Below are 24,003 nucleotides of genomic sequence, written 5' to 3'. Positions count from 1 at the left end.
TAGCCTTCCCAATCTTCTGACTTCGCACTACTCTTTGCCACATTATAGGCTTTCTCTTTTGCTTTGATGCATTCCCTAACTTCCTTTGTCAGCCATGGCTGCCTAATCCCCCCTCTGATAACCTTTCTTTTCTTTGGGATGAACCTCTGCACTGTGTCCTCAATTACTCCCAGAAACTCCTGCCATTGCTGTTCTACTGTCTTTCCCACTAGGCTCTGCTCCCAGTCGATTTTCGTCAGTTCCTCCCTCATGCCCCTGTAGTTACCTTTATTTAACTGTAACACCTTTACATCTGATTCTACCTTCTTTCTTTCAAATTGGAGATTGAATTCTACCATATTATGATCACTGCCTCCCAAGTGCTCCCTTACTTTAAGATCTTTAATCAAGTCTGGCTCATTACATAACACTAAGTCCAGAATGGCCTGTTCCCTCGTGGGCTCCATCACAAGCTGTTCCAAAAAGCCCTCCTGTCAACATTCAATGAATTCCCTTTCCTTGGGTCAACTGGCAGCATTATTTACCCAGTCCACCTGCATATTGAAGTCCCCCATGATCACTGTGACCTTGCCTTTCTGACATGCACTTTCTATTTCATGGTGCATTTTGTGCCCCCGGTCCTGACCACTGTTAGGAGGCCTGTACATAACTCCCATTATGGTTTTTTTGCCTTTGTGGTTCCTCAACTCTACCCACACAGACTCCACATCATCTGACCCTGTGTCATTTAGTGCTATTGATTTAATTTCATTCCTAATTAACAAGGCAACCCCGCCTCCTCTGCCCACCTCCCTGTCTTTTCGATAGGTTGTGAATCCCTGGATGTTTAAATGCCAGTCCTGAACCCCCTGCAACCATGTCTCTGTGATGCCTACCACATCATACCTGCCAGTCACAATCTGGGCCACAAGCTCATCTACCTTGTTCCGTACACTGCGCGCATTTAAATATAGCACCTTTAATTCTCTATTGACCGTCCCTTTTTGTTTTCTTAGTGTGGTGGACCTTGGTTTACTGAGCCTTTCCATACACTGTGTCATATTTTGTGGGATGGGGACTATCGTAACCTCTCCTGAGTTTTGTCTTTTCGTGCTTTTTTGTACACCTAAGCAGCTACGCTTCCCACTGATTACTTCACCTCTTGGTTCCCTGACTTTCCCTTCCCCCCCAATCTTTAGTTTAAAGTCCTATTGACCACCCTATTTATTCTTTTCGCCAGAACACTGGTCCCAGCTCGGTTCAGGTGGAGACCATCCCAACGGTATAGGTCCCCCCTGTCCCAAAACTGATGCCAGTGTCCCATGAAAAGGAACCCCTCTTTCCCACACCACTCTTTCAGCCACGTGTTAACTTCCCTTATTCTTGCCTCCCTATGCCAATTTGCACGTGGCTCGGGCAGTAATCCGGAGATTATAACCCTTGAGGACCTGTTTTTTAATTTGAATCCTAGCTCTTTATAATCTCTAAACAGGTCCTCTTTCCTAGACTTGCCTATGTTGTTGGTACCGACATGGACCACAACAACTGGATCCTCCCCCTCCCTCTCCAGTATCCTTTCAAGCCGGTCAGAGATGTCCCGCACCCTAGCACCGGCAGGCAACATACCATGCGGGACTCTTTATCCTGCTCACAAAGGATACTATCTATCCCCCTGACAATAGAATCCCCTACAACTACAACTTGCCTATTTACTCCCTCCCCTTGAATGGCCTGCTGAACCATGGTGCCTTGGTCAGCTGACTCATCCTTCCTGCAGTCCTGTTCGCCATCCACACAGGGAGCAAGTGCCTCATACCTGTTGGACAGAGTCAAGGGCTGAGGCTCCTGAGTTCCTGACTGCTGGTTCCCTTTACCTGCCTGACTTGCAGTCACACCCTGCTGTCCCTGGCCACTGGCAGGATTTAAACTACTTACTCTGACAGGTGTGACTGCCTCCTGAAACACAGTGTCCAGGTAAGTCTCCCCCTCCCGGATGTGCCTCCGTGTTTGAAGATCAGACTCCAGCTCATCAACTTACAAGTCTTATTGAATTCTTTGAGGAGGTGACCAAGCATGTGGATGAAGGTAAAGCAGTGGATGTCGTGTACATGGATTTTAGTAAGGCATTTGATAAGGTTCCCCATGGTAGGCTTATGCAGAAAGTAAGGAGGCATGGGATAGTGGGAAATTTGGCCAGTTGGATAACGAACTGGCTAACCGATAGAAGTCAGAGAGTGGTGGTGGATGGCAAATATTCAGCCTGGATCCCAGTTACCAGTGGCATACCGCAGGGATCAGTTCTGGGTCCTCTGCTGTTTGTGATTTTCATTAATGACTTGGATGAGGGAGTTGAAGGGTGGGTCAGTAAATTTGCAGATGATACGAAGATTGGTGGAGTTGTGGATAGTGAGGAGGGCTGTTGTCGGTTGCAAAGAGACATAGATAGGATGCAGAGCTGGGCTGAGAAGTGGCAGATGGAGTTTAACCCTAAAAAGTGTGAGGTTGGCCATTTTGGAAGGACAAATATGAATGCGGAATACAGGGTTAACGGTAGAGTTCTTGGCAATGTGGAGGAGCAGAGAGATCTTGGGGTCCATGTTCGTACATCTTTGAAAGTTGCCACTCAAGTGCATAGAGCTGTGAAGAAGGCCTATGGTGTGCTAGCGTTCATTAACAGAGGGATTGAATTTAAGAGCCGTGAGGTGATGATGCAGCTGTACAAAACTTTGGTAAGGCCACATTTGGAGTACTGTGTACAGTTCTGGTCGCCTCATTTTAGGAAGGATGTGGAAGCTTTGGAAAAGGTGCAAAGGAGATTTACCAGGATGTTGCCTGGAATGGAGAGTAGGTCTTATGAGGAAAGGTTGAGGGTGCTAGGCCTTTTCTCATTAGAACGGAGAAGGATGAGGGGCGACTTGATAGAGGTTTATAAGATGATCAGGGGAATAGATAGAGTAGACAGTCAGAGACTTTTTCCCCAGGTGGAACAAACCATTACAAGGGGACATAAATTTAAGGTGAATGGGGGAAGATATAGGGGGGATGTCAGAGGTAGGTTCTTTACCCAGAGAGTGGAGGGGGCATGGAATTCACTGCCTGTGGAAGTAGTTGAGTCGGAAGCATTCGGGACCTTCAAGCAGCTATTGGATCGGTACATGGATTACGGTAAAATGATATAGTGTAGATTTATTTGTTCTTAAGGGCAGCACGGTAGCATTGTGGATAGCACAATTGCTTCACAGCTCCAGGGTCCCAGGTTCGATTCCGGCTTGGGTCACTGTCTGTGCGGAGTCTGCACATCCTCCCCGTGTCTGCGAGGGTTTCCTCCGGGTGCTCCGGTTTCCTCCCACAGTCCAAAGATGTGCAGGTTAGGTGGATTGGCCATGATAAATTGCCCTGAGTGTCCAAACTTGCCCTTAGTGTTGGGTGGAGGTGTTGACTTTGGGTAGGGTGCTCTTTCCAAGAGCCGGTGTAGACTCAATGGGCCGAATGGCCTCCTTCTGCCCTGTAAATTCAATGATAATCTATGATTAATCTAGAACAAAGGTTCGGCACAACATCGTGGGCCGAAGGGCCTGTTCTGTGCTGTATTTTTCTATATTCCCATTTTACGGGACGTGTCATGCAGAACGTCATCACGATATTTGGCATCACCCAAAAATTCCACATAGCATACCACCCACAGTCGAGTGGTATCGTGGAGCGCATGAATCGGACCCTAAAATCCATCCTCAGAAAAATGGTCCAGCAAAACAACACCACTTGGGACTCAGTTCTCCCTTTCGCGCTGATGTTTTTGCGTAACACAATTTCTACTTCCACAGGTTACACCCAACACACCCTCACGACCGGACGCCCCATGAAAGGCACAGAATTTTTGTTAGGTTTAGACTTGACCAGCCCCGAAGTGACGGCCCTCACACACGAGAAAGCAGTGGAGCAATTAGTTGAAAAAGTTAAAACGGCTCAGCTAGCAGCCGCAGTAAACTTGGGCACCACAAAGAAACAGAGCAAGGCTTGTTTCAACAAGACAGTGCATGCGACTGAGTACAGTATAGGGCAGCAAGTTATGCTCTCTGTATATAACCCCAGCACATTCCTGTCCCCAAAATACTCGGGTCCGTACTCCATTGCGGACAAAGTAAGCCCTTCCGTATATAAAATAAAGTACCCCAACGGTAAGACTGCGTGGTTCCATATAAACCAGCTGAAGGCATACGGAACACAGTCGAACCACGCACACCACGTCATGCTCGACGCAGCACACTACGCCCCGCCCACAGCCAACGTAACCCTACCATCCTCCAACACGTCCAGCCCAGCCACGGACTCGACCTAGACTCCACCCCCTAAATATACACTCAGCCCCGGAACGCCCACAGACTGCAGCAGCAGAGACAGCGACTGTGACTCGGACGACAGCCACAGCACGCCTCCCTACTATCCCCATGCAACAGGACCCACACCCAGCGATTCAGACTACGATCCAAGTGATCCCTTCATGATCACTTTCCTGAACAAACCCCTCCACCGACCACCGAACTACACTGACGACCCCGATTCTGTCCCCACACAACTAGACACCAACTATTGGCACCGAGATAACTCGTTCCGACTCGTCCGCAATGACGAGAGCGACCCCACCTCACACCATGCAGCCCTTTCAGCCCTGATACACTCAAGAGTTTGGCACCCGGGAGAAGATGACGACCTTGGGTCTGACTCCCAAACCGCGAACCCCTTTGCGACCCTGTTCGCAACCGAGAACTGAGGTGTCCAGATGATGCTTTATAGGAACCGCTTGGGAGAAGTGGTGTCCTTTCTGATGGAACTTGCCGCATGTTTTATGTTCTTTGTAAGTTTGTTAAATGTTGTCTGTCAGACAGGAATATTTTTTTTCCATGGCCCCACGCCCTTTCGGCCGAAACCTCTTGAGGACTTGCCCACAGAGACTCACTATTGGCCAGACACCAGTTCAGCGGAACTAGTTTGTCTGCAGAGACTGGTTAAGGAACCAGACGCCCGTTCATAACTGCCCTTCTGGTTCAAAGGAAAGAACCATTACGGGAGCCCCACCACGATGACTACATTTCTTGCCCATTCTTGTCGGATGCTCAGGCAGTGGAGAAACGGCTTGGGACCCGCCCTGTCTGGGAACCCCCCCTCTGGTCAACTACGCTTGGGTAGGAGAGACACTGCATTGCTGGCCGTCCTACCCGGGGACTCCAACCAACTCTTACCCGTCGTGGCCCATACGCATCTCATTTGGAAATTTTAGTTCAAAAAGTTTTGCTTTGTTTCAGGTAACCCTTAGGTTGCCGACCATATGCTATTTACATGCTGAAACATTTAGATGGTAAATCGCGCAGTTTGAGAGACGGCTCGCACTGGTTCATTATTGGGAAGTGTGTCTTGTCCTAAAATTCGGTTTTTGAAAAAGAAAATGAGCAAGTCACACATAGTGACCAATTATAAAGGGAGTAATTGGCACTACAGGACAGACACACTATCGTACGAGATATTAAACAAAGATAGTTACAGACACTATGCTTGTTTCCACAGAACTCCAGAACCTCCAGGACCGGAGAAGAGAAGGAAGAAAAGGAAAGAGAAGAGCCATGAGGACTTCCTTCACATGGATCAGCATCATCTTTATGGACATTTGGTTGCGCGTGAACGCGAACCCCATGACTTCAAGCCCCCCAGCCGTTAATGTTTCACTTCCCTGCAGTACCCAGAGCCCAGTCACCAGCGACACCACATCATCTTGGTGTGCCAGGTTTATAACCTGGTACTCCCTGTCCTATGTAATAGAAACCTTACTGGTATTAGCGATACTCTGCTGCATAGTGCAGACTATGCGTCTACGGAAATGGAGGAGAGCCTACCGCGCTCGAACCCCGGTATATAGGATCAGATCCCCTATTTTCGGATACGGCCAGACCCCCGACCCCCGCGATCTATAATAAAGAGCATTCACTTGCGTTTATTGTAAATAAAGAAATGTAAAGAACTGTTCATGAGCAAATTGTACGATCCTGAGCTGGACTGCCAAGCCAGGAAAACTGTGTATAAAATGCTATGATTTTGTTGTATGGTTGAGGAAGTTAGGATAATGAAATGTTTGAGTGTAGTATATTAAGAATAGTTGGAGGTTCCCAGTTTATTGTTTTGTAATACATGTCCCTGTTTGACATAGCGCCCTTAGAATTGTTAGTTAAAAATGTTTTTGCATAGCTATGGTCAGTGCAGAAGCCATGAAAGAAGTGCCCCCCCCCCCAGGTCAGGGAATGGAAAGCAACATAGTTATGTGATCCTTCACGCTTCGCGTTAGGATCACAAGGAGGGAATGTAGCCACTTAAAATGGCCAACTCCCGATTCAAAATGGCGAACGGCAAAGGCTGATGGGAAAGTCAGCCAACAGGACCATTTGTTCCCCTGACCTATTGGGCCAGTTCCAAGTTACGTATAGGCCTGTTAGTTGTAGAAGTAGCTTAGACGTAGAATTTGTGCATGAGTAGCGATTATTGTGTATAATAAATGTGCTTTGATTTAAACCTTACTAATCGGTGTATTGGGTTATTGATCATTACTCGGACTTGAACCACGTGGCGGTATCATAAAGATACCTGGCGACTCAAGAGCAAAGGTAATAAAACAGAGCAATTGAACTAAGGAGAAAATTAGCAACACCCCACAACACAAGGTAGTTGGCAATTGGGTGTTGGCAATTCTGGACAGGCTGAAAATAGATAAGTCCCCGGGTCCTGATGGGATTTATCCTAGGATTCTCTGGGAGGCCAGGGAAGAGATTGCTGGACCTTTGGCTTTGATTTTTATGTCATCATTGGCTACAGGAATAGTGCCAGAGGACTGGAGGATAGCAAATGTGGTCCCTTTGTTCAAAAAGGGGAGCAGAGACAACCCTGGCAACTATAGACCTGTGAGCCTCACGTCTGTAGTGGGTAAAGTCTTGGAGGAGATTATAAGATACAAGATTTATAATCATCTAGATAGGAATAATATGATCAGGGATAGTCAGCATGGCTTTGTGCAGGGTAGGTCATGCCTCACAAACCTTATCGAGTTCTTTGAGAAGGTGACTGAACAGGTAGACGAGGGTAGAGCAGTTGATGTGGTGTATATGGATTTCAGCAAAGCGTTTGATAAGGTTCCCCATGGTAGGCTATTGCAGAAAATACGGAGGCTGGGGATTGAGGGTGATTTAGAGATGTGGATCAGAAATTGGCTAGCTGAAAGAAGACAGAGGGTGGTGGTTGATGGGAAATGTTCAGAATGGAGTTCAGTTACAAGTGGAGTACCACAAGGATCTGTTCTGGGGCCGTTGCTGTTTGTCATTTTTATCAATGACCTAGAGGAAGGCGCAGAAGGGTGGGTGAGTAAATTTGCAGACGATACTAAAGTCGGTGGTGTTGTCGATAGTGTGGAAGGATGTAGCAGGTTACAGAGGGATATAGATAAGCTGCAGAGCTGGGCTGAGAGGTGGCAAATGGAGTTTAATGTAGAGAAGTGTGAGGTGATTCACTTTGGAAGGAATAACAGGAATGCGGAATATTTGGCTAATGGTAAAGTTCTTGGAAGTGTGGATGAGCAGAGGGATCTAGGTGTCCATGTACATAGATCCCTGAAAGTTGCCACCCAGGATGATAGGGTTGTGAAGAAGGCCTATGGAGTGTTGGCCTTTATTGGTAGAGGGATTGAGTTCCGGAGTCAGGAGGTCATGTTGCAGCTGTACAGAACTCTGGTACGGCCGCATTTGGAGTATTGCGTACAGTTCTGGTCACCGCATTATAGGAAGGACGTGGAGGCTTTGGAGCGGGTGCAGAGGAGATTTACCAGGATGTTGCCTGGTATGGAGGGAAAATCTTATGAGGAAAGGCTGATGGACTTGAGGTTGGTTTCGTTGGAGAGAAGGTGGTTAAGAGGAGACTTAATAGAGGCATACAAAATGATCAGGGGGTTAGATAGGGTGGACAGTGAGAGCCTTCTCCCGCGGATGGAAATGGATGGCACGAGGGGGCATAGCTTTAAACTGAGGGGTAATAGATATAGGACAGAGGTCAGAGGTAGGTTCTTTACGCAAAGAGTAGTGAGGCCGAGGAATGCCCTACCTGCTACAGTAGTGAACTCGCCAACATTGAGGGCATTTAAAAGTTTATTGGATAAACATATGGATGATAATGGCATAGTGTAGGTTAGATGGCTTTTGTTTTGGTGCAACATCGTGGGCCGAAGGGCCTGTACTGCGCTGTATCGTTCTATGTTCTACGTAGGTGGATTGAACACGGTAAATTGACCCTTAATTGGAAAAAATGAATTGGGAGATGAATGAGGATGGCAGTAATAATGCAGACAAAATTCAGCACACCTCTCCAGGCAAAGTCAAATTATCTGATCCTGAGATTCAAAGCCAAAGGCAGGAACTAGGTGAGTCTCTGACAATTTCATGATAAATTGAAAAATGCAGCCAGAAAATGTCAATTCAAGGAAGTGGATGAAAGGCTGATAGATCAGCTCATTTGAAACTCTGCACACCCTGAAGTACAAAACAATTTGATTGGAAACGACAAGCTCACAATGTCACAGACTGTAGATATTTCTAGAGCACATGAAGCCACGAGTACAGATAAGGCACTATCTACCCAAACAGATAATCTCTGGCAGCAAGGTTGATGCAGTGAAACAGCAACAAAAGCATGCACACCAGGCAGAGAGAAAGATGTGCAAGAGCTGTGAGCAACCAAGCTCACAGTCAGAAGGAAATGTTCCACTATGGATCAAACTACCGAGCTTGTGGAAAGCACAATGACTGGAAAAAGATGTGACATGCAAAGTAGGAAGATGGTAGATGAGTTATCGAGACAGAGCAACAGGGAGAATGGGAAGAAAAAGAAACCAAAACATCCATACCCTGGAACAAGACGATCTGTTTGAGAACATTATAGACACTGGAATGGATGTTGAAATGGCAGTTACCAGAGAAAAACAATTCACACAATGATTCAGATCAGGAAGAGTGTGAGAAATAGCTCACAACCATAAATCTGACTCTCAAGTACGAGAGCACAGACCAAATTCATTCTGTTCAAAATTTACCAGATCTTACATGAAAATTTGATGGAGAATGGTTACCTAAGGAAATTCTTTCTGAAACCGAGTAACATTTCACAGGGGGGGAACAGGGATTAGACAGCTAGGAACAACATAAATCAGGAAGAAGCACAAGGGAAAAAATGTTCACTGTCAGCTCCACGTCATTGAAAGATGTTCCTGCTATCCTGGGATGTATAAGCTGCAAAGAGCTACAGCTCATCTCAGCAAAACCATGAGGTGAAAGAGGCAGCACGGAGGAATGAAGGTAGTACATAAGATCACCAGGATAGACCAATGCTTTCACTGTCCCCCACAGCACAATATTTGAAAACCCCTTATGTAACCAACGCTGCTTTCACAATTTTAAGCAGTTTACAAAAGTTTGTAAAGTTTAGGAGATTATAGGCCAAAATGTACATTTCCCAACCCCTCAAATATGTGCAAAGAATATCTTTCAAAGAGCTAACACTGATGGTCCAAATGATCTCCTATGCTGTGTTCATGATGTAGGGTTTAGTGGTATCTGCTAGAAAGCCAATTGCAAACATTTTGTTGTCACCCTCCATATGTTGAAGGGGGTTTACACACTCCCACTTTGAAAGTATGTGAAGTTGGGCACTAGACCATCCAAGATCAAACCGTTCTGACTCATGTCAAATAAGCTTCATGACAACAAACTGGCAGAGCCATTTAACCCATTGACTTGTACCTTTTACACCCACACTGACCAGCCGCGCCGAACTGCGTTAAATTTAAATGGTGACGCTCCTTTACGGCCAGCTTCACAGGGACATCAGAGCCGAGCCAGAAACGTCCTCGGGTCCGACCAATCACTGCGCCTCACAGTAACTGCTCCACATGCGATGACGTTTCACACAACTTGCGCTCGAGCCTGACACCGCCCCGTGTGGAAACTGCGTGAGACGTCATCAGAACTGCACTGAAACGAGAGGGGGAAGCCAGGGCCCAGGAGACAATTGACGCATCCAGGGTATTGCGTCACGTCCAGTTCCGGAGGAAGTGTGATGTGGCTATGAAGTGTACAGGATGGTGAGTGAGGGTCTGTCTGTTTTGTTGTGGTGTTGCAGGCAGGCCGATTAGTTACTGTGATTTGTCAGTTTGCACGAGGATGTGCGGGCTCAGTGTGTCTCTGCGTGCAGCCCGTTAGCCTGGTGCTTGTTTGCAGTGAGTGATGTGAGAGTGGAGGATAGCAGTGTATGAGAGCAGGGCCTCCAGGTAACAAACTCTCATCTGTTTTTTCCGCCTTTAATGGACGTGATCGAAACTAATAATCGATGACAATCAATAGAAGTAACGCAGCTGTTTAGTTCCAAGCAAACGACTGATGATTAACAGCAAGATATCCCCAGAATCAGTCAGATTAAACGGTCTAAATTCCACATTGTGGTGTTCACTCTTACCTTAAGTACTGGGACAAAATATACATCGGATCAGAGAATGATGAATAGCTTAATAAATGAATTATCTGCTGTTAGGAAGATAAAGCAGTGAAATATAAGTTGTCTGAACAGAACAGTTTCAATACAAGAGGGGGTCATTCAGCCTCTTGTGATCATGCCAGCTCTGAAAGAGAAGATCCGTTTGTCCCAATAGCCCTGCAATTTTCTCACTTTTAAGTAGCTCCCTTTGAAAGCCATGTTTGAATCTGCCTCTGCAACACATGAACAGTGTTCATGTTGCAATTGGTTATTTTACCATTCACCTTGAGTGTTTCTCGACGGCGTCAACGCGGCCTCAGGATAGGCAATTCTGGCCCCTACAGGGGGCCAGCACGGCACTGGAGTGGTTCATGCTGCTCCAGCTGCTGATCCTGTCATGAACTGGGTGTCGTGGGATCCGCACATGCGCAGTGCCACTGGCGCCAATGCGTGCATGCGCAGTGGCTCCCTTCAATGTGCCGACGCAGGGCTACAGGGGCCGGTGTGGAAGAAAAGAGGCCCCCAGCCAGGGAGGCCGGCCTGCCGATTGGTGGGCCCCGATCGCAGGCCAGGCTACATTGGAGGGCCCCCCCCCCCAGGCCACCTCCCAACCCTCCCACGGCAAGTTCCTGCCGGCTGAGAGCAGGTGTGGACGGTGCTGACAAGGCTCGGGTTTTTTACGACGGCCGCTCGGCCCATCCCGGGCCAATAATCGGCGGGGCGGCCATGTAGAGCGGCCCCTGACCGGCACCATGTCAAAACCACCATGCTGGCGCCAATGGTGCCGATTCCCCGCTCTGGAGAATCCTGTGCCGGCGTTGGGTCGGTGTGGCACGATTCGCACTGGTCGTGGGGATTCCCCGGCCTGGCGTCGGGCTGAGAGAATCCTGCCCCTTGTATTGGTTAATTTTGTTGACCTTTCAGTCAAAATGAACTCTCTCACACAATTTCCTTGCTTTATTATTCAATTCCCCTGTTAATAAAATCTAGGATTCCATGTGCCTTTTAACCATTTTCTCAATCTGCCCTGCCACTTCAATGATCTGTGCACATATAGATCAGGTTCCTCTATTTCTGCACCCCTTTTAGAATTGTTTCCTTTATTTTCTATTGCTTTTCTTCTTCCCACCAAAATGTATCACTTTACACTTATTTGCATTAATTTGCAGTTGCCATGTATCTGTGCCATCTGCAAGTTTCAGTGCAGTAACTTACCGAGGCACTTTGACAACACTTTCAAAACCACCCAGATGGTCAAGGGCAGCTGATGCACGAGAACACCACCATCTGCAAATTCCCATCCAAGAAGCACACCCTCTTGGAACTATATTGCTGTTCCATTGTCACTGGGTCAAAATCCTGGAGCTCCCTAACAGGACTGTGGGTGTACCTACATCACATGGGCATCAACGGTTCAAGAAGGCGACTCACTGCCACCTTTTCTAAGGCAATTAAGGATGGCAATGATACTGGCTGAGCCAGCACGCCCACATTGTGTAAAATAACAAAATAATTACTTGAGATACTCTGGTAATATGTCACAATTTATGAAAAATGGTAAAATTAAAATATTTAATCCTCATTTCTGTAAGGCATGCCTGTTTTGAACTCTCAGTTTTTTTCCTTTACTGTGCCCAGTTGTGATATTAGCGAAACAGTGAACACCTAAACTACAATCCGGATAGCATAACTGATTGCCCCTACATCCCACAAACATAGAAAATAAAGCTTAGCTGAACATCTCTAAATATAAACCTGTGGCTCATAAAAACAAATATTTGCTTTCAAAGTGCAATAATGCTTTTGTAGCTTCAGCTTCAGATTTGTCCAACATGCAATTAGATCTTGACTGATCGGCACCTCAACTTCAAACCCCTTGGTGCCCTTCATTTGCCTTGCAGTTGAACTATGTGTTACTTGTGCCCTCTACCTCTTGCTTTTTTTCCATTATTTTGTTGCATATGCAAGCATTGAAACTCAAACCGGGCCTCTGAATGATTGGCATCTCCTGAACATGGAACGTGAATCTAAGCATCTTCACTCTATAAATGAGGACAAACAGTTGTTGCGTTTTGAAAGTGTCCCTATGAAAAGCAACAATTGTTCTGTATAAAGATCACTTCTTTGATTTGAAGTACTCCTTGGAATATTGGGGTGGCAAAAAAAGCCAGCATTTATTGTCCAACCTTTGTTACCCTTGAGAAGATTGTAGCGAGACACCTTCCTGAACTGCTGTAGTCCATGTGCTGAGGCTACTCCAGCAATACTGTTAGGTAGGTAGTTCCAGGATTTTGACCCAGCAATATTGAAGGAATGTCAGTATATGTTCCAAGACAGAAAGTTATGTGACTTGGAAAGAAGCCTAGCAATAGAGGTGTTCTTTTTTTTTAAAAATAATTTTTATTAGGGTTTTCACAAAATATCAACAACAGAATGAAAAAGAAACCCAGTAGAATTAAATACAGAACAAAGTAAAACAACCCCCATGCCCCCCTCCCCCCTATACATAAATAATAAATTAACACCCCGAGTTAACACAAAGCAAACATAGCAAATATATACACCCCCAGGGTAAATAAACAGAAATAAAGTAGAACCCACCCCCCACCCCGGGTTGCTGCTGACCATTGTCTACCGTTCTGCCAGGAAGTCCAAGAACGGTTGCCACCGCCTAAAGAACCCTTGTACCAATCCACTTGAGGCGAATTTCACCCTCTCCAATTTAATAAACGCCACTATAAATAGAGGTGTTCTAATACACCTCTTTGTCTTTCTATATGGTGGAAGTCATGGATTTAGAAGGTGCTACCAAAGAAACCGTGGTGAGTTGCTGCAGTACATCCTAGAGGGAATATACACTGCAGCAATCATGTGTCAGGGATGGAGGGAGTGGATGTTTGCGGTGGTGAGCTGTCATGGATGCAGCATCTTGTGTTGCTGCAGCTATCCAGGCGAGTTGAGAGTGTTCCATCACACTCCTGACTTGTACTATGTAGATGTTGGAGATGTTTTGGTGAGTTTGTCAGCGAGTCATTCACTGCATATTACCCGGCCTTGGATCTACTTTAGTTGCTGCAGTATTTGTGGCTTGTGCAGTTGATATTTCTGGTCACTGACCTCAGAACATTGATAGGGGATTCAGCAATGGTAATGTCATGCGAAGGTAGTTGGGTGCTTTTTTGTTGGAGATGGTCATTGCCTGACATTGCGTGGCTCAAATGTTAGTTCCCACTTATCCACCCAAGCCGCAGAAGTCACAACCGACTCACATGTTCACCTGAAGTTTTCAATTTAACCTACAAAATATGACGGGCAGTAACAGTGTCAGGACATGTACATTCTGAGCCATAGCAGTAATTGGGACAACATCCAAAGAATGCATGGAGTGTAAATCTATGTTCATATTATTAAAAAAATGAAATTTAGAGTACCCAATTCTTTTTTTTTTCCAATTAAGGGGCAATTTGTGTGGCCAATCCACCTAACCTGCACATCTTTTGGGTTGTGGGGGTGAAATCCACGCAAACATGGGGAGAACGTGCAAACTCCACATGAACAGTGACCTGGGCCGGGATCGAACCCAAGTCCATAGTGCTAACCACATCGCCACCATGTCACCCATCTATTCATATTTAATGGCCTTCTGGACAAGGGACACTGGTTCTAAACCTAAATGTGCACAAGACATGGGGAATCGACAAGTAGCACATTGCTTCATAATTTCTAAAATGCAGTCAAGTGTCTACCCTATGAATATTGTACATTCCCATAATTTCCTCTCACAATGCCATTTTTACATTTCAATATCAGTGTATTTCAAAAACACTACTTTTGTGGAAGAGAGTGCTGTCTAGCAATAAAAAAACTTCATTTGCTCAATACCAATTCACTGAGAAGCCATTTATGAATAAAATTTGGTATACTCAATTCTTTTAATACATCCTAGTTACATCTGAAAGTATAGTTGTGTTTTCAAACTGACATCATTTTTGGGAAACCAACTCATTTTAACATTTTTTAAAAAGCTGACATGTGTAGTCTGAATATAGGACAGTTAGTGGCTTTAAACCAGATCCTAGAACATGATGCAGCTCAAGGAAAACAAATTGCATTGCTTTTGTCATTTGTTTTACAACCATATGCTTTTGTACCTCTCCATAAGTATATAATCTACTGTAGTACATACAATCTTATCCAAGATGTATTAAATTCCAATCTTTCTATTCCATTTAACTTAATTGCATTGTTGCCTTTTAACCATCTGAATTTGCAGTAATCCATGTTTTAACAGGCTACAAATAAAATTCATTATAATTCTTTTTCCCCACAGTCGGCAATTTTCAACTTTCAGAGTCTACTGACTGTGATACTACTCCTGATTTGTACTTGTGCTTACATCAGGGCCTTAGCTCCCAGTGTTCTGGACAAGAATAAGACTGGGTAAGTATACTATATTTAGTTTGTTTGGTAGATTGTTGAAATGTAAAGTCTTTTTGAATGTTTTTTCAGCAATTAAAATAGAACCAAATGCAGCATGCTGTACATGAGAAGCATGTTTAATACTGGGGGTTTGTCATCTCTATTGACTTAAGACATTTTCAGCCTTTGGAGGTTAACTTGATGGCTTGTTCCTAACAAGTTTATCCCAATATTCGCATTTGTGCTCTGATTTTTACAAGTGCACAAATCTGTACAATGGCTAGGAGAAACTCGAAAAGTAATACATCAGCAAGAATTCAATTCAAGCTGTTTTAATTCATCATATGTTAAAGCTTTATTGCAAACCTTTCTGAATCACAAACTTTGCGTAAAGTGAATTATGGTACTTTGGTTGTTTGAAATTAAATTGGAGATATGTTCTGTTCAGTGTTTTAACATATTAAGGATGTATATCATCAGTATCGAAGTAAACGGGTATAAAGGTAAGAAGGTGTTGTATAAAGGTAAGGAGGTGTTGTTGCAACTATACAAGGCATTGGTCAGACTGCACCTGGAGCATTGTGCACAGGTTTGGTCCCTTTATTTGAGGAAAGATCAAGTGGCATTGGAAGCAGTTCAGAGGAGGTTCACTAGATTGATTCCAGAGATGAGGGATTTGTCTTATGAAGAGAGATTGAGCAGTTATGGCCTATACTCTCTTGAGTTTGGAAGAATGAGGGGAGATCAAATTGAGATATATAAGGTGATAAAAGGTATGGATAAAGTAAACGTGGAGCAGATGCTTCCTCTTGTGGAGCATTCTAGAATGGAAGGTCATGGTCTCAGGATAAGGGGTAGCAAATTTAAAACAAATGAGGAGAAACTACTTCTCCCGAAGGTCGTGAATCTGGGGAAAAGGCAGGAGAATGGGGATGAGGAACATATCAGCCATGATCGACTGGCAGAGCAGATTCGATGGGCCGAATGGCCTAATTCTGCTCCAAATCTTAAGGTCTTGTAAGTATGTGTGGCTGCGGAATACTATTTGAGCGGATCATTTGAGAATTTGTCTTTAGCTATTTAATGAGCAGTGGCTCAGCCTGTTTCATTAGATAGCTTAAGTTGCATTGCATCTGGAAAGGTAAACTATTAGGTACCCTTGAAGAGAGATGCTTCCTCTATTTTAATTTGTGGTACACAAATTAGTGTTGATACCATTTGAAAATGTTAACTGGCCTCTGGCATCTACTCAATATATAAATTGACGAGCCGTCAACATAGCCCCTTGAATTGAGTACTATCATATTGCCCATTTGATTATTTGAGAAATCCACTCAAAAGATCCCAAAATTTAAGATAGTGAATAAATGTACAACAGTTCAGCAAAACAAATACATCTTATGTAGGATTCTCTCATTTTCTCATGCCATTCCCAGTCACAATGTCCGTATCAAGTAACCTATTGTTCTTAAACTTCAACTAATTTCAGCATATTCGTGAAAAAATCTGAACAGTTTAGTATTTGTTGAAATGAAACAAACATGAACAGAAAAAGAACCACAATGTAGCTCAACAGTAGAATAATCTTTTTCTTCAGGCCACAAGGTTAAAGATTCATGTCACCAGAGAGGTACTTCAAATCTGCCTGATAGGGTATTTAATGTCTTCTTGGCCGATCAATATAGACATTTTTTTTTCATCCAAGGTGGAACTGCCTACCTAAATAAACCACAGGAAAATGCATTAATATAAACACGGGTTATGGATTGAAAGTGAAACCTCGGGCGCTACATCCCAACTTGTGTCAGTAGATGTGTTCCGTTTTCTATTGGATTCAATACAAGTAATTGTTTGGACTATCTTCAAAGATGTGGTGGGGGGAGGGTGGAAGTAAATGCTTCCCTCACCCACCCATTGAAATGCATGCAAATGTACTAAACCCTAAACACTATAAACATTGAACAAATGCAGTACAAGTAATTGGAAGGCACAACTGAAACATTACATCTGGAAGGAGAAAGAAACTGGCAGAATTGGTTGACTTCCAGTGTAAATTTGCATGTACGTCTTGTGACATAAGATGAACAATGTAATAAAAGAATTTAGCATTGAATGTGAAACTGTAGTAGTCTGAAACTAATTTGGCTTTCCACCAGTTTGTTATAACACAGCTAGTACAAAGCTAACTTTTAAGGTGCACATGTGCATATTAACAAACCAGTGGGTGTAATTTAACTACGCCCTTATATTTTGCCTCCTGAGACTAGGTTTTAAATCCAACCCAGACTGTTGGAGTAATACTCCCCTGTTTCTGTAGCTGTAAAGATCCTAAATTAAGTTTAGACAGTCATAAGCTAGTTCCTTGTAGACATGATTTCATAACTCAAAACTGTCTGTAATGTGGTACAGATTGGTCGTTTTTCTGAGTCAGTAAGAATGCTGACGTAGGAAATGGAAAAACTCAGTGGTGCAGTAGGGAGTTTCCGACTGATATTGGAGGTATTGGGTTCTTGGGACAGGGAAGAAGATCTATTTTTCATGCATTTGTCCATTGAGATGTCTAACAGTGGATATATTTGCCAACAATAGGTAGAAAATGTGGTCAAGTGTTCAATTTTTCTGAAACTGGAATTATGTGAAATGTAATAGGGTTGATGTGATCTTGTGATTCTTACATTATTGAGTAGGATTTAAATTGTGCATGCCTTTAATAAGGTTTTTGTTAATTCACAGAATTCTGTGACCCTAGATAATGTAAAGTTGAGGCTGTCTAGACAAATATAGAACTCAAAAATGATTGATTTACTGAGAAATAGCTTTTCCATCTCCAAAATAACCATTTCACAATTTCCACGTTTTTTACAACAACCATTTTCAATCCATTTTGCCACCCCAATAATAACTTTGTAGGCCATCAATCCAACCACCTCTTTACCTCTTCACATTCACCCTGCATCTCTTGCTCAAAGCCTTAAATTCTGTGACATCCTGTCCTTGTGCCATCCAGCTGTTCTAATGGGAACAATTTGTTCTCGTCTTTTTCCTTGTCTCCCTTATCTAAACCTATCAGGATCTCCTACATCGATCAATTGTCCCCTTAATCTCCTTTTCCTCAAGGAGAAAAATCCCAGCATAACCTGAAAGCTAAAAGCTTCACATCCTTTCTACAGAGTGGTGACCGGAGCTTGATTTAATAGTCTAGTTGTAACTTAACCACAACTTTATACATGTTCAGCAAAACTTCCCTGCTTTTATAGTCAATGCCTCTACTTATGAAGCCCAAGATCCCTTATGCTTTGCTAACCTTTAACAGTCGATGCAGGCGACCTGCCTCTGTCCTTCTACACTCTTTGAACTCTGCCACTTAGTCTATATTGCCTTCATCCCTTCTGCCACTTATGGTTCTGCAGGTGACCTGCCTGTGTCCCTCTACACTCTTTGAACTATGCCACTTAGTCTATATTGCCTTCATCCCTTCAGCCACTTATGGTTCTGTGTTAAATTCCATCTGCCACTTGTGTACTGGTTCTGCGAGCCTGTGTCCTGTTATAGTTGATTCCTATCACTGCTTGCACCTCCAAATTTGTTACCATCGACAAATTTTGACATTTTACTCTGTCTCTCACTGATCAAGGAGGTTCCAATAGCATTGATTTGTGTGAATGATGACTGCTGCAACAGTGACGTTTAATAATCACCATTTTAACTGGCCAGTTAGCTAAATTCCTTCTTTAACTTTCCGCTATCTTAGAATTTTTATGTACTGTTCTGTTGATTTGCAAGTACAAATGTTTCAATGCTGATAAGCTAATTTTCCAGTGTAGAAAATTACATACTGATGGACTGAAGAAAGTAAAAGTAGTGGAATAGATGATTCCACTATGGAATCAAGAACATGATGTGAAGATTTAATGGCCTGACTATCTCTTTGTGATCTCTAAATTCTTGGTTTATTTTTATGAATGAACAAAGTAGTAATTGCCTGCTACTAAATATATAACAAAATTATGCACAATGAAACTTTTAAAATTAATAGTGAAATTTCTGACGGAGATTTAAAATCCACTCTTAGTCTAGCATTTCTGAGTGTGTAGAATCATAGAATCCCTACAGTGCAGAAGGAGGCCATTTGGCCCATTGAGTCTGCAACAACCCTCTGAAAAAGCACTCCACTCAAGCCCATTTCCCCGCCCTATTCCTATAACCCCTTAACCTAACCTACACATCCCTGGACACCATGGGGCAATTTAGCATGGCCAACCCACCTAACCGGCATATCTTTGGACTGTGCAAACTCCGCACAGATAGTCACCCGAGGCTGGAATTGAACCCGGGTCCCTAGTACTGTGAGGCAGCAGTGCTAACCGCTTTGCCACCGTGCCCCCCCCCCCCCTCCCCCATATCAAATATAATTGGGAAGGAAATTGCTTCTCTACTTTATGTAATAGTCAGTCTTTCTGTCTTTGTTAAAGAAACTCAAAAGTATTTCTTTACGACCTATAGTGATGACCAAAGTTCCAGTGTTGGAGCTGTGAGCTGCCAGGCCTTGGGCTCTCATGGACTTTCTGCTCAGTTCTTAAAATAAGTGGCTAGTGAGATAGTTGATGCATTGGTTTTAATTATCCCAAGTTCCTTGGATTTTGGCAGGCTTTCATTAGATTGGAAAATAGCGATGTAACTCCTTTATTCAAAAACGGCGGGAAACAGAAAGCTGGAAACTACAGACCAGTTAGCTTAACATTTGTCACAGAGAAAATGCTAGAAGCGCTCAGAAAAATTGTAGGTAATCAGGCAGAGTTTGCATAGTTTGGTGAAAGGGAAATCATGTTTAACAATTTACTCAGCGTTCTTTGAAGAAGTAACATGTGCTGTGTGTTACAATCCCAGTTGATATAACTGGATGGGATGATTCCAGAATGAAACCCTGACTCAAAAGACAAGTAGGAACAGATACACAGGACGGCACATTGGTTTTAACAACAACAACAAAATTATTAAACACGAAAAATTGGATTGTGATACAATACTCCATTCCCAACAACCCCCCACCCCCTTAAGGTTAAGAAGTACACATAGATTAAAAGATTAACACTTATTACCAACACACAAGATGGCTGTGGTCAAATACACTCTCCACTCTGAACCCCAATTGAATGTCTGTGGATTTCTCCTCCAAATCCCCCATGTGAGAGTTTCCAGACTCTACTCCCCCCAAAAATGCTTTAAAATTTTCTCCCACAACAATTCTGACATCAGTCCAGGTTTTCCAAATTACTCTTTCAAGCAAAGCTTTCGCTCCACTTTTAACAATGAATCCGGGTTTTACACCTTCCCTTTCAGGATTTCTGTCTTGACTGCTGTGCAAACTGTTCACAATTGCTTCAACTCTTGATTCCCAGATTCTATTAAAATGGCATCAAACCTTTTGATTTATCTCCTGAAGTCTGCGTTCCCACTTTAAATCTGGTTACTGCAACTGTCTCCTTAAATTTGTTTACTTTTCCCTTGAATTCTCCTGAACAATATCTTGGTCTCTGTTCTCTTAACTTTAGTTTTCCAAAGACATTCAGTCCCAATTCCCTGGTTATCCAGACTGCATTCTTTGGAAAGTCTGCCTCTTTGCATCACCCTTATTCTGTCTAGTCTTTCTTCTGCAGGCAGAGTTGAGAGATGCGGGGCAGTACGGTGGCAGAGTGGTTAGCACTGCTGTCTCACAGCGCCAGGGATCTGGGTTTGATTCCGACCTCGGGTGACTGTGGAGTTTGCATATTCTCCCCGTGTCAGCGTGTCTTCCGGATGCTTCAATTTCCTCCCACAGTCCAACGATGTGCAGGTTAGGTGGTTTGACCATGCTAAATTGCCCCTGAAGTTGAGGTTGCAGGAATATGGTGGGGGATTGTGCCTAGGTAGGGTGGTCTTTCGAAGGGTCAGTACAGACTCTCTGGTCCGAATGGCCTCCTTCTGCACTGAAGGGATTCTATGTTCACTCCCCGATGTACTATCTTCAGCTGAAAATAAATTCAGATAAAAACTAAATTCAGAAGCCTTTCTACTTTAAAAGGCCCCCAATTGCTAAGCGACCACTGCTACTTCTGCCAGCCTCTATTTATTCTTCACGCTGTAACCCTCTCCATGCACAATAGGAGCACAGCTGGAACTGAACCAACCCCTACATATACAAACAACTTTGTCCAACATGATTCTAACTATAAGTTTTATCCTTCCTTGCACAGAAACATTAAACCCACTTCAAATTGTACCTTATTTCTAATACAAATCTCTTCAAGCTACCTTTGTTTTCCTAACATGTGGATAAAAGGGAACTTGTGCATTTACTGCACTTAGATTTCCAAAAGGCATTTGATAAAGTGCCTCATCAAAGGTTCTGTGGTAAAATATTGACATAGATAGAAGATTTATTTGATGACAAGATGTCATTTTCTGGCAAGATATAACAAATGTTTTGTCGCAGGGATCACTGCTGGGGCCTTGACCTCTTACAATTCATAGAAGTGACTTGGATGAAGAGATGGTTGCTAAATTTGTTGATGACACAAATGATAGTAGGAAAGTAAGTTGTGAAGAGGACAGAGGGACATGGGTTAAGTGAGTGGGCAAAGATCTGGCAAATGGAGTTTGTGGTCAAATGTGAAATTGTCTATTTGGCAAAAAAAAAATAAAGCATATTATTTAAATAGTGAGAGATTGCAGAACTCTTGGGATTCAGAAGGAACTGGATGTCGCCGTGCATGAATTGTAAAAAGGTTTGTATGCAGGTACAGCAAGTAATTAGGAAAGCCAATAGAATTGTCATTTATTGCAAGGGGAATTGAATACGGAAGTAGAAATGCTTCTGCTATACAGGGCATTGCTGAGGCCACATCTGGAGTATTGTGTACAGTATTGGTCTCCCTATTTATATTTCAATTTATTGTCATGTGTACCAAGGTGCAGTGAAAAGTATTGTTCTGTACAGTCCAGGCAAATTGTTCCACACATGAAAAACAGGACATACAATAAATGCAGTGTAAATACAAAGACATCAGGAGAAGCATACGGAGTATAGTGCTACAACAGTAGAGACGATGTATGGAGAGATCAGTTCAGTCCATTAGAGGGTCATTCAGGAGTCTGCTATCAGCTGAGAAGAAGCTGTTTTTGAATCTATTGAGGAAGGATGTAAATGCAATGGAAGCAGTTAAGAGAAGGTTTACTAGACTGATGCTTGGAATGGGCAGGTTGTCTTGTGAGGTAAGGTTAGACAGGCTAGGCTTTATCTGATCGAGTTTAGAAGACTAAGAGGTGACACGATTGAAACATACAAGATTCTGAGGGGTGTTGATAAGGTAATAATAATAATAATTGCTTATTGCCACAAGTGGGCTTCAATTAAGTTACTGTGAAAAGCCCCTAGTCGCCACTATCCGTCGCCTGTTTCATAGAATTTACAGTGCAGAAGGAGGCCATTCGGCCCATCAAGTCTGCACCGGCTCTTGGAAAGAGCACCCTACCCAAGGTCAACACCTCCACCCTATCCCCCATAACCCAGTAACCCCACCCAACACTAAGGGCAATTTAGAATGGCCAATCCACCTAACCTGCATATCTTTGTACTGTGGGAGGAAACCGGAGCATCCGGAGGAAACCCACGCACACACTGGGAGGATGTGCAGACTCCGCACAGACAGTGACCCAAGCTGGAATCGAACCTGGGACCCTGGAGCTGTGAAGCAATTGTGCTATCCACAATGCTACCGTGCTGCCCTGTTTGTGAAGGCCGGTACGGGAATTAAACCCGCGCTGTTGGCATTGTTCTGCATTGCAAGCCAGCTATTTAGCCCATTGTGCGAAATCAGCCCTTACATGTGGAAAGGGAAGTTTCCTCTTGTGGGCGAATCTAGAACCAGACAACTTTTAAACTAAAGGGTCACTCATTTTTAAGACCGATGAGGAGAACTTTTTCTTTGAGGACCGTGAGTCATTGGACTTCCTCAAAAGGCTGTGAAAGTGGAAATTTTGAATATATTTAAGGCAAACCTAGCTAGATCCTTGATAAGGGTATGAAAGATTATCGCGTGTAGGTGGGAATGGGGAGTTAACAGTCCGATTAGCCATGATCTTTTTAAATGGTGGAGCAGGCTCGAGAGGCTGAGTGACCTGCTCCTGATCCAAGTTCGTATGTCCAGTATTCAGAAAGAAAGAAGAAACTTCTTATTTGCCGTCTGCACAAGCAATTGGCTGATCCTTTCCTGCCCCTAACTTTTTGAAGTTTTATTTTAAAAGCGACTCAATCTTGGGTAGCTTGCTGATGTTAGGTCGGCTGTCAAAATCAAAAATGAATTAGTCTTGGTTAATTTTCCTGTATTGGATGATATCCGTTTTAACATAGAGTTCATCATGGTAGTGTCCTAGGCCCAACCATCTTCAGCTGCTTCATCAATGACCTCCCGTTCATCAAATGGTCAGAAGTAGGGATGTTTGTGGATGACTGCACAATAATGATAATAATCGCTTATTGTCACAAGTAGGCTTCAATGAAGTTACTGTGAAAAGCCCCTAGTCGCCACATTCCAGCGCCTGTTCGGGGAGGCCGGTACGGGAATTGAACCCACGCTGCTGCCTTGTTCTACATTACAAGCCTGCTATTTATCCCAGTGTGCTAAACCAGCCCCAGCACCATTCACGACTCTCAGATAATGAAGCAGTCCATGTCCAAATACAGCAAGACCTGGACAATATCCAGGCTTGGGCTGGCAAGTGGCAAGTTGCATTTGTGCCGCACAAATGCCAGGCAATAATCATCTCCTATAAGACCTTCTCAACGTCCAGGGAGATGATTACTTCTGGTGTCCGCTCCCCTGGTGGGGTCACAATCCTGTTTAGCAGGCGTCTGATGTTTGCTGTTAGCTGTCTGCCCTTGACACCCCACTCTGATCTTCCGCAATTACTTCTTACTACAGTGGAGATTAGGTCAAACTCCATTTGTAGTTCTTTCCTCTCTGCCAGCAGCTCCATGGTCTGGGCCGTGGAGTGCTCTCGATCTACGCCTAA

General features: G+C 43.8%; 2 protein-coding genes and 1 long non-coding RNA gene across 3 annotated transcripts in view; 1 reads left to right on the top strand and 2 right to left on the bottom strand.

Moving 5' to 3' along the window:
* Positions 1 to 9,968, bottom strand: part of xrcc4 (X-ray repair complementing defective repair in Chinese hamster cells 4) — a 281,034-nt gene extending 271,066 nt beyond the window's left edge. The window contains exon 1 of the mRNA XM_072517630.1: positions 9,804 to 9,968. The gene's annotated coding sequence lies outside the window, so the exon portion shown is untranslated. The remainder of the gene's footprint in view (positions 1 to 9,803) is intronic.
* Positions 9,969 to 10,026: 58 nt separating this feature from the next.
* The window catches only part of tmem167a (transmembrane protein 167A), a 29,294-nt gene continuing 15,317 nt past the window's right edge, over positions 10,027 to 24,003 (top strand). The window contains exons 1-2 of the mRNA XM_072516213.1: positions 10,027 to 10,144; positions 14,864 to 14,973. Of these exons, the coding sequence (XP_072372314.1) occupies positions 10,142 to 10,144; positions 14,864 to 14,973 (113 nt within the window). The 5' untranslated portion in view covers positions 10,027 to 10,141. The remainder of the gene's footprint in view (positions 10,145 to 14,863; positions 14,974 to 24,003) is intronic.
* LOC140429350 (uncharacterized) overlaps positions 16,309 to 24,003 on the bottom strand; it is a 36,455-nt gene continuing 28,760 nt past the window's right edge. The window contains exon 4 of the long non-coding RNA XR_011949051.1: positions 16,309 to 16,671. This is a non-coding gene — a long non-coding RNA (uncharacterized lncRNA). The remainder of the gene's footprint in view (positions 16,672 to 24,003) is intronic.

The sequence above is a fragment of the Scyliorhinus torazame genome, chromosome 9 (assembly GCF_047496885.1).
Source record: "Scyliorhinus torazame isolate Kashiwa2021f chromosome 9, sScyTor2.1, whole genome shotgun sequence".
In the NCBI taxonomy this organism is placed as follows: domain Eukaryota; kingdom Metazoa; phylum Chordata; class Chondrichthyes; order Carcharhiniformes; family Scyliorhinidae; genus Scyliorhinus; species Scyliorhinus torazame.
The sequence above is the reverse complement of the archived record's forward strand: the minus strand, read 5'-3'. Positions and strand labels throughout refer to the sequence as shown.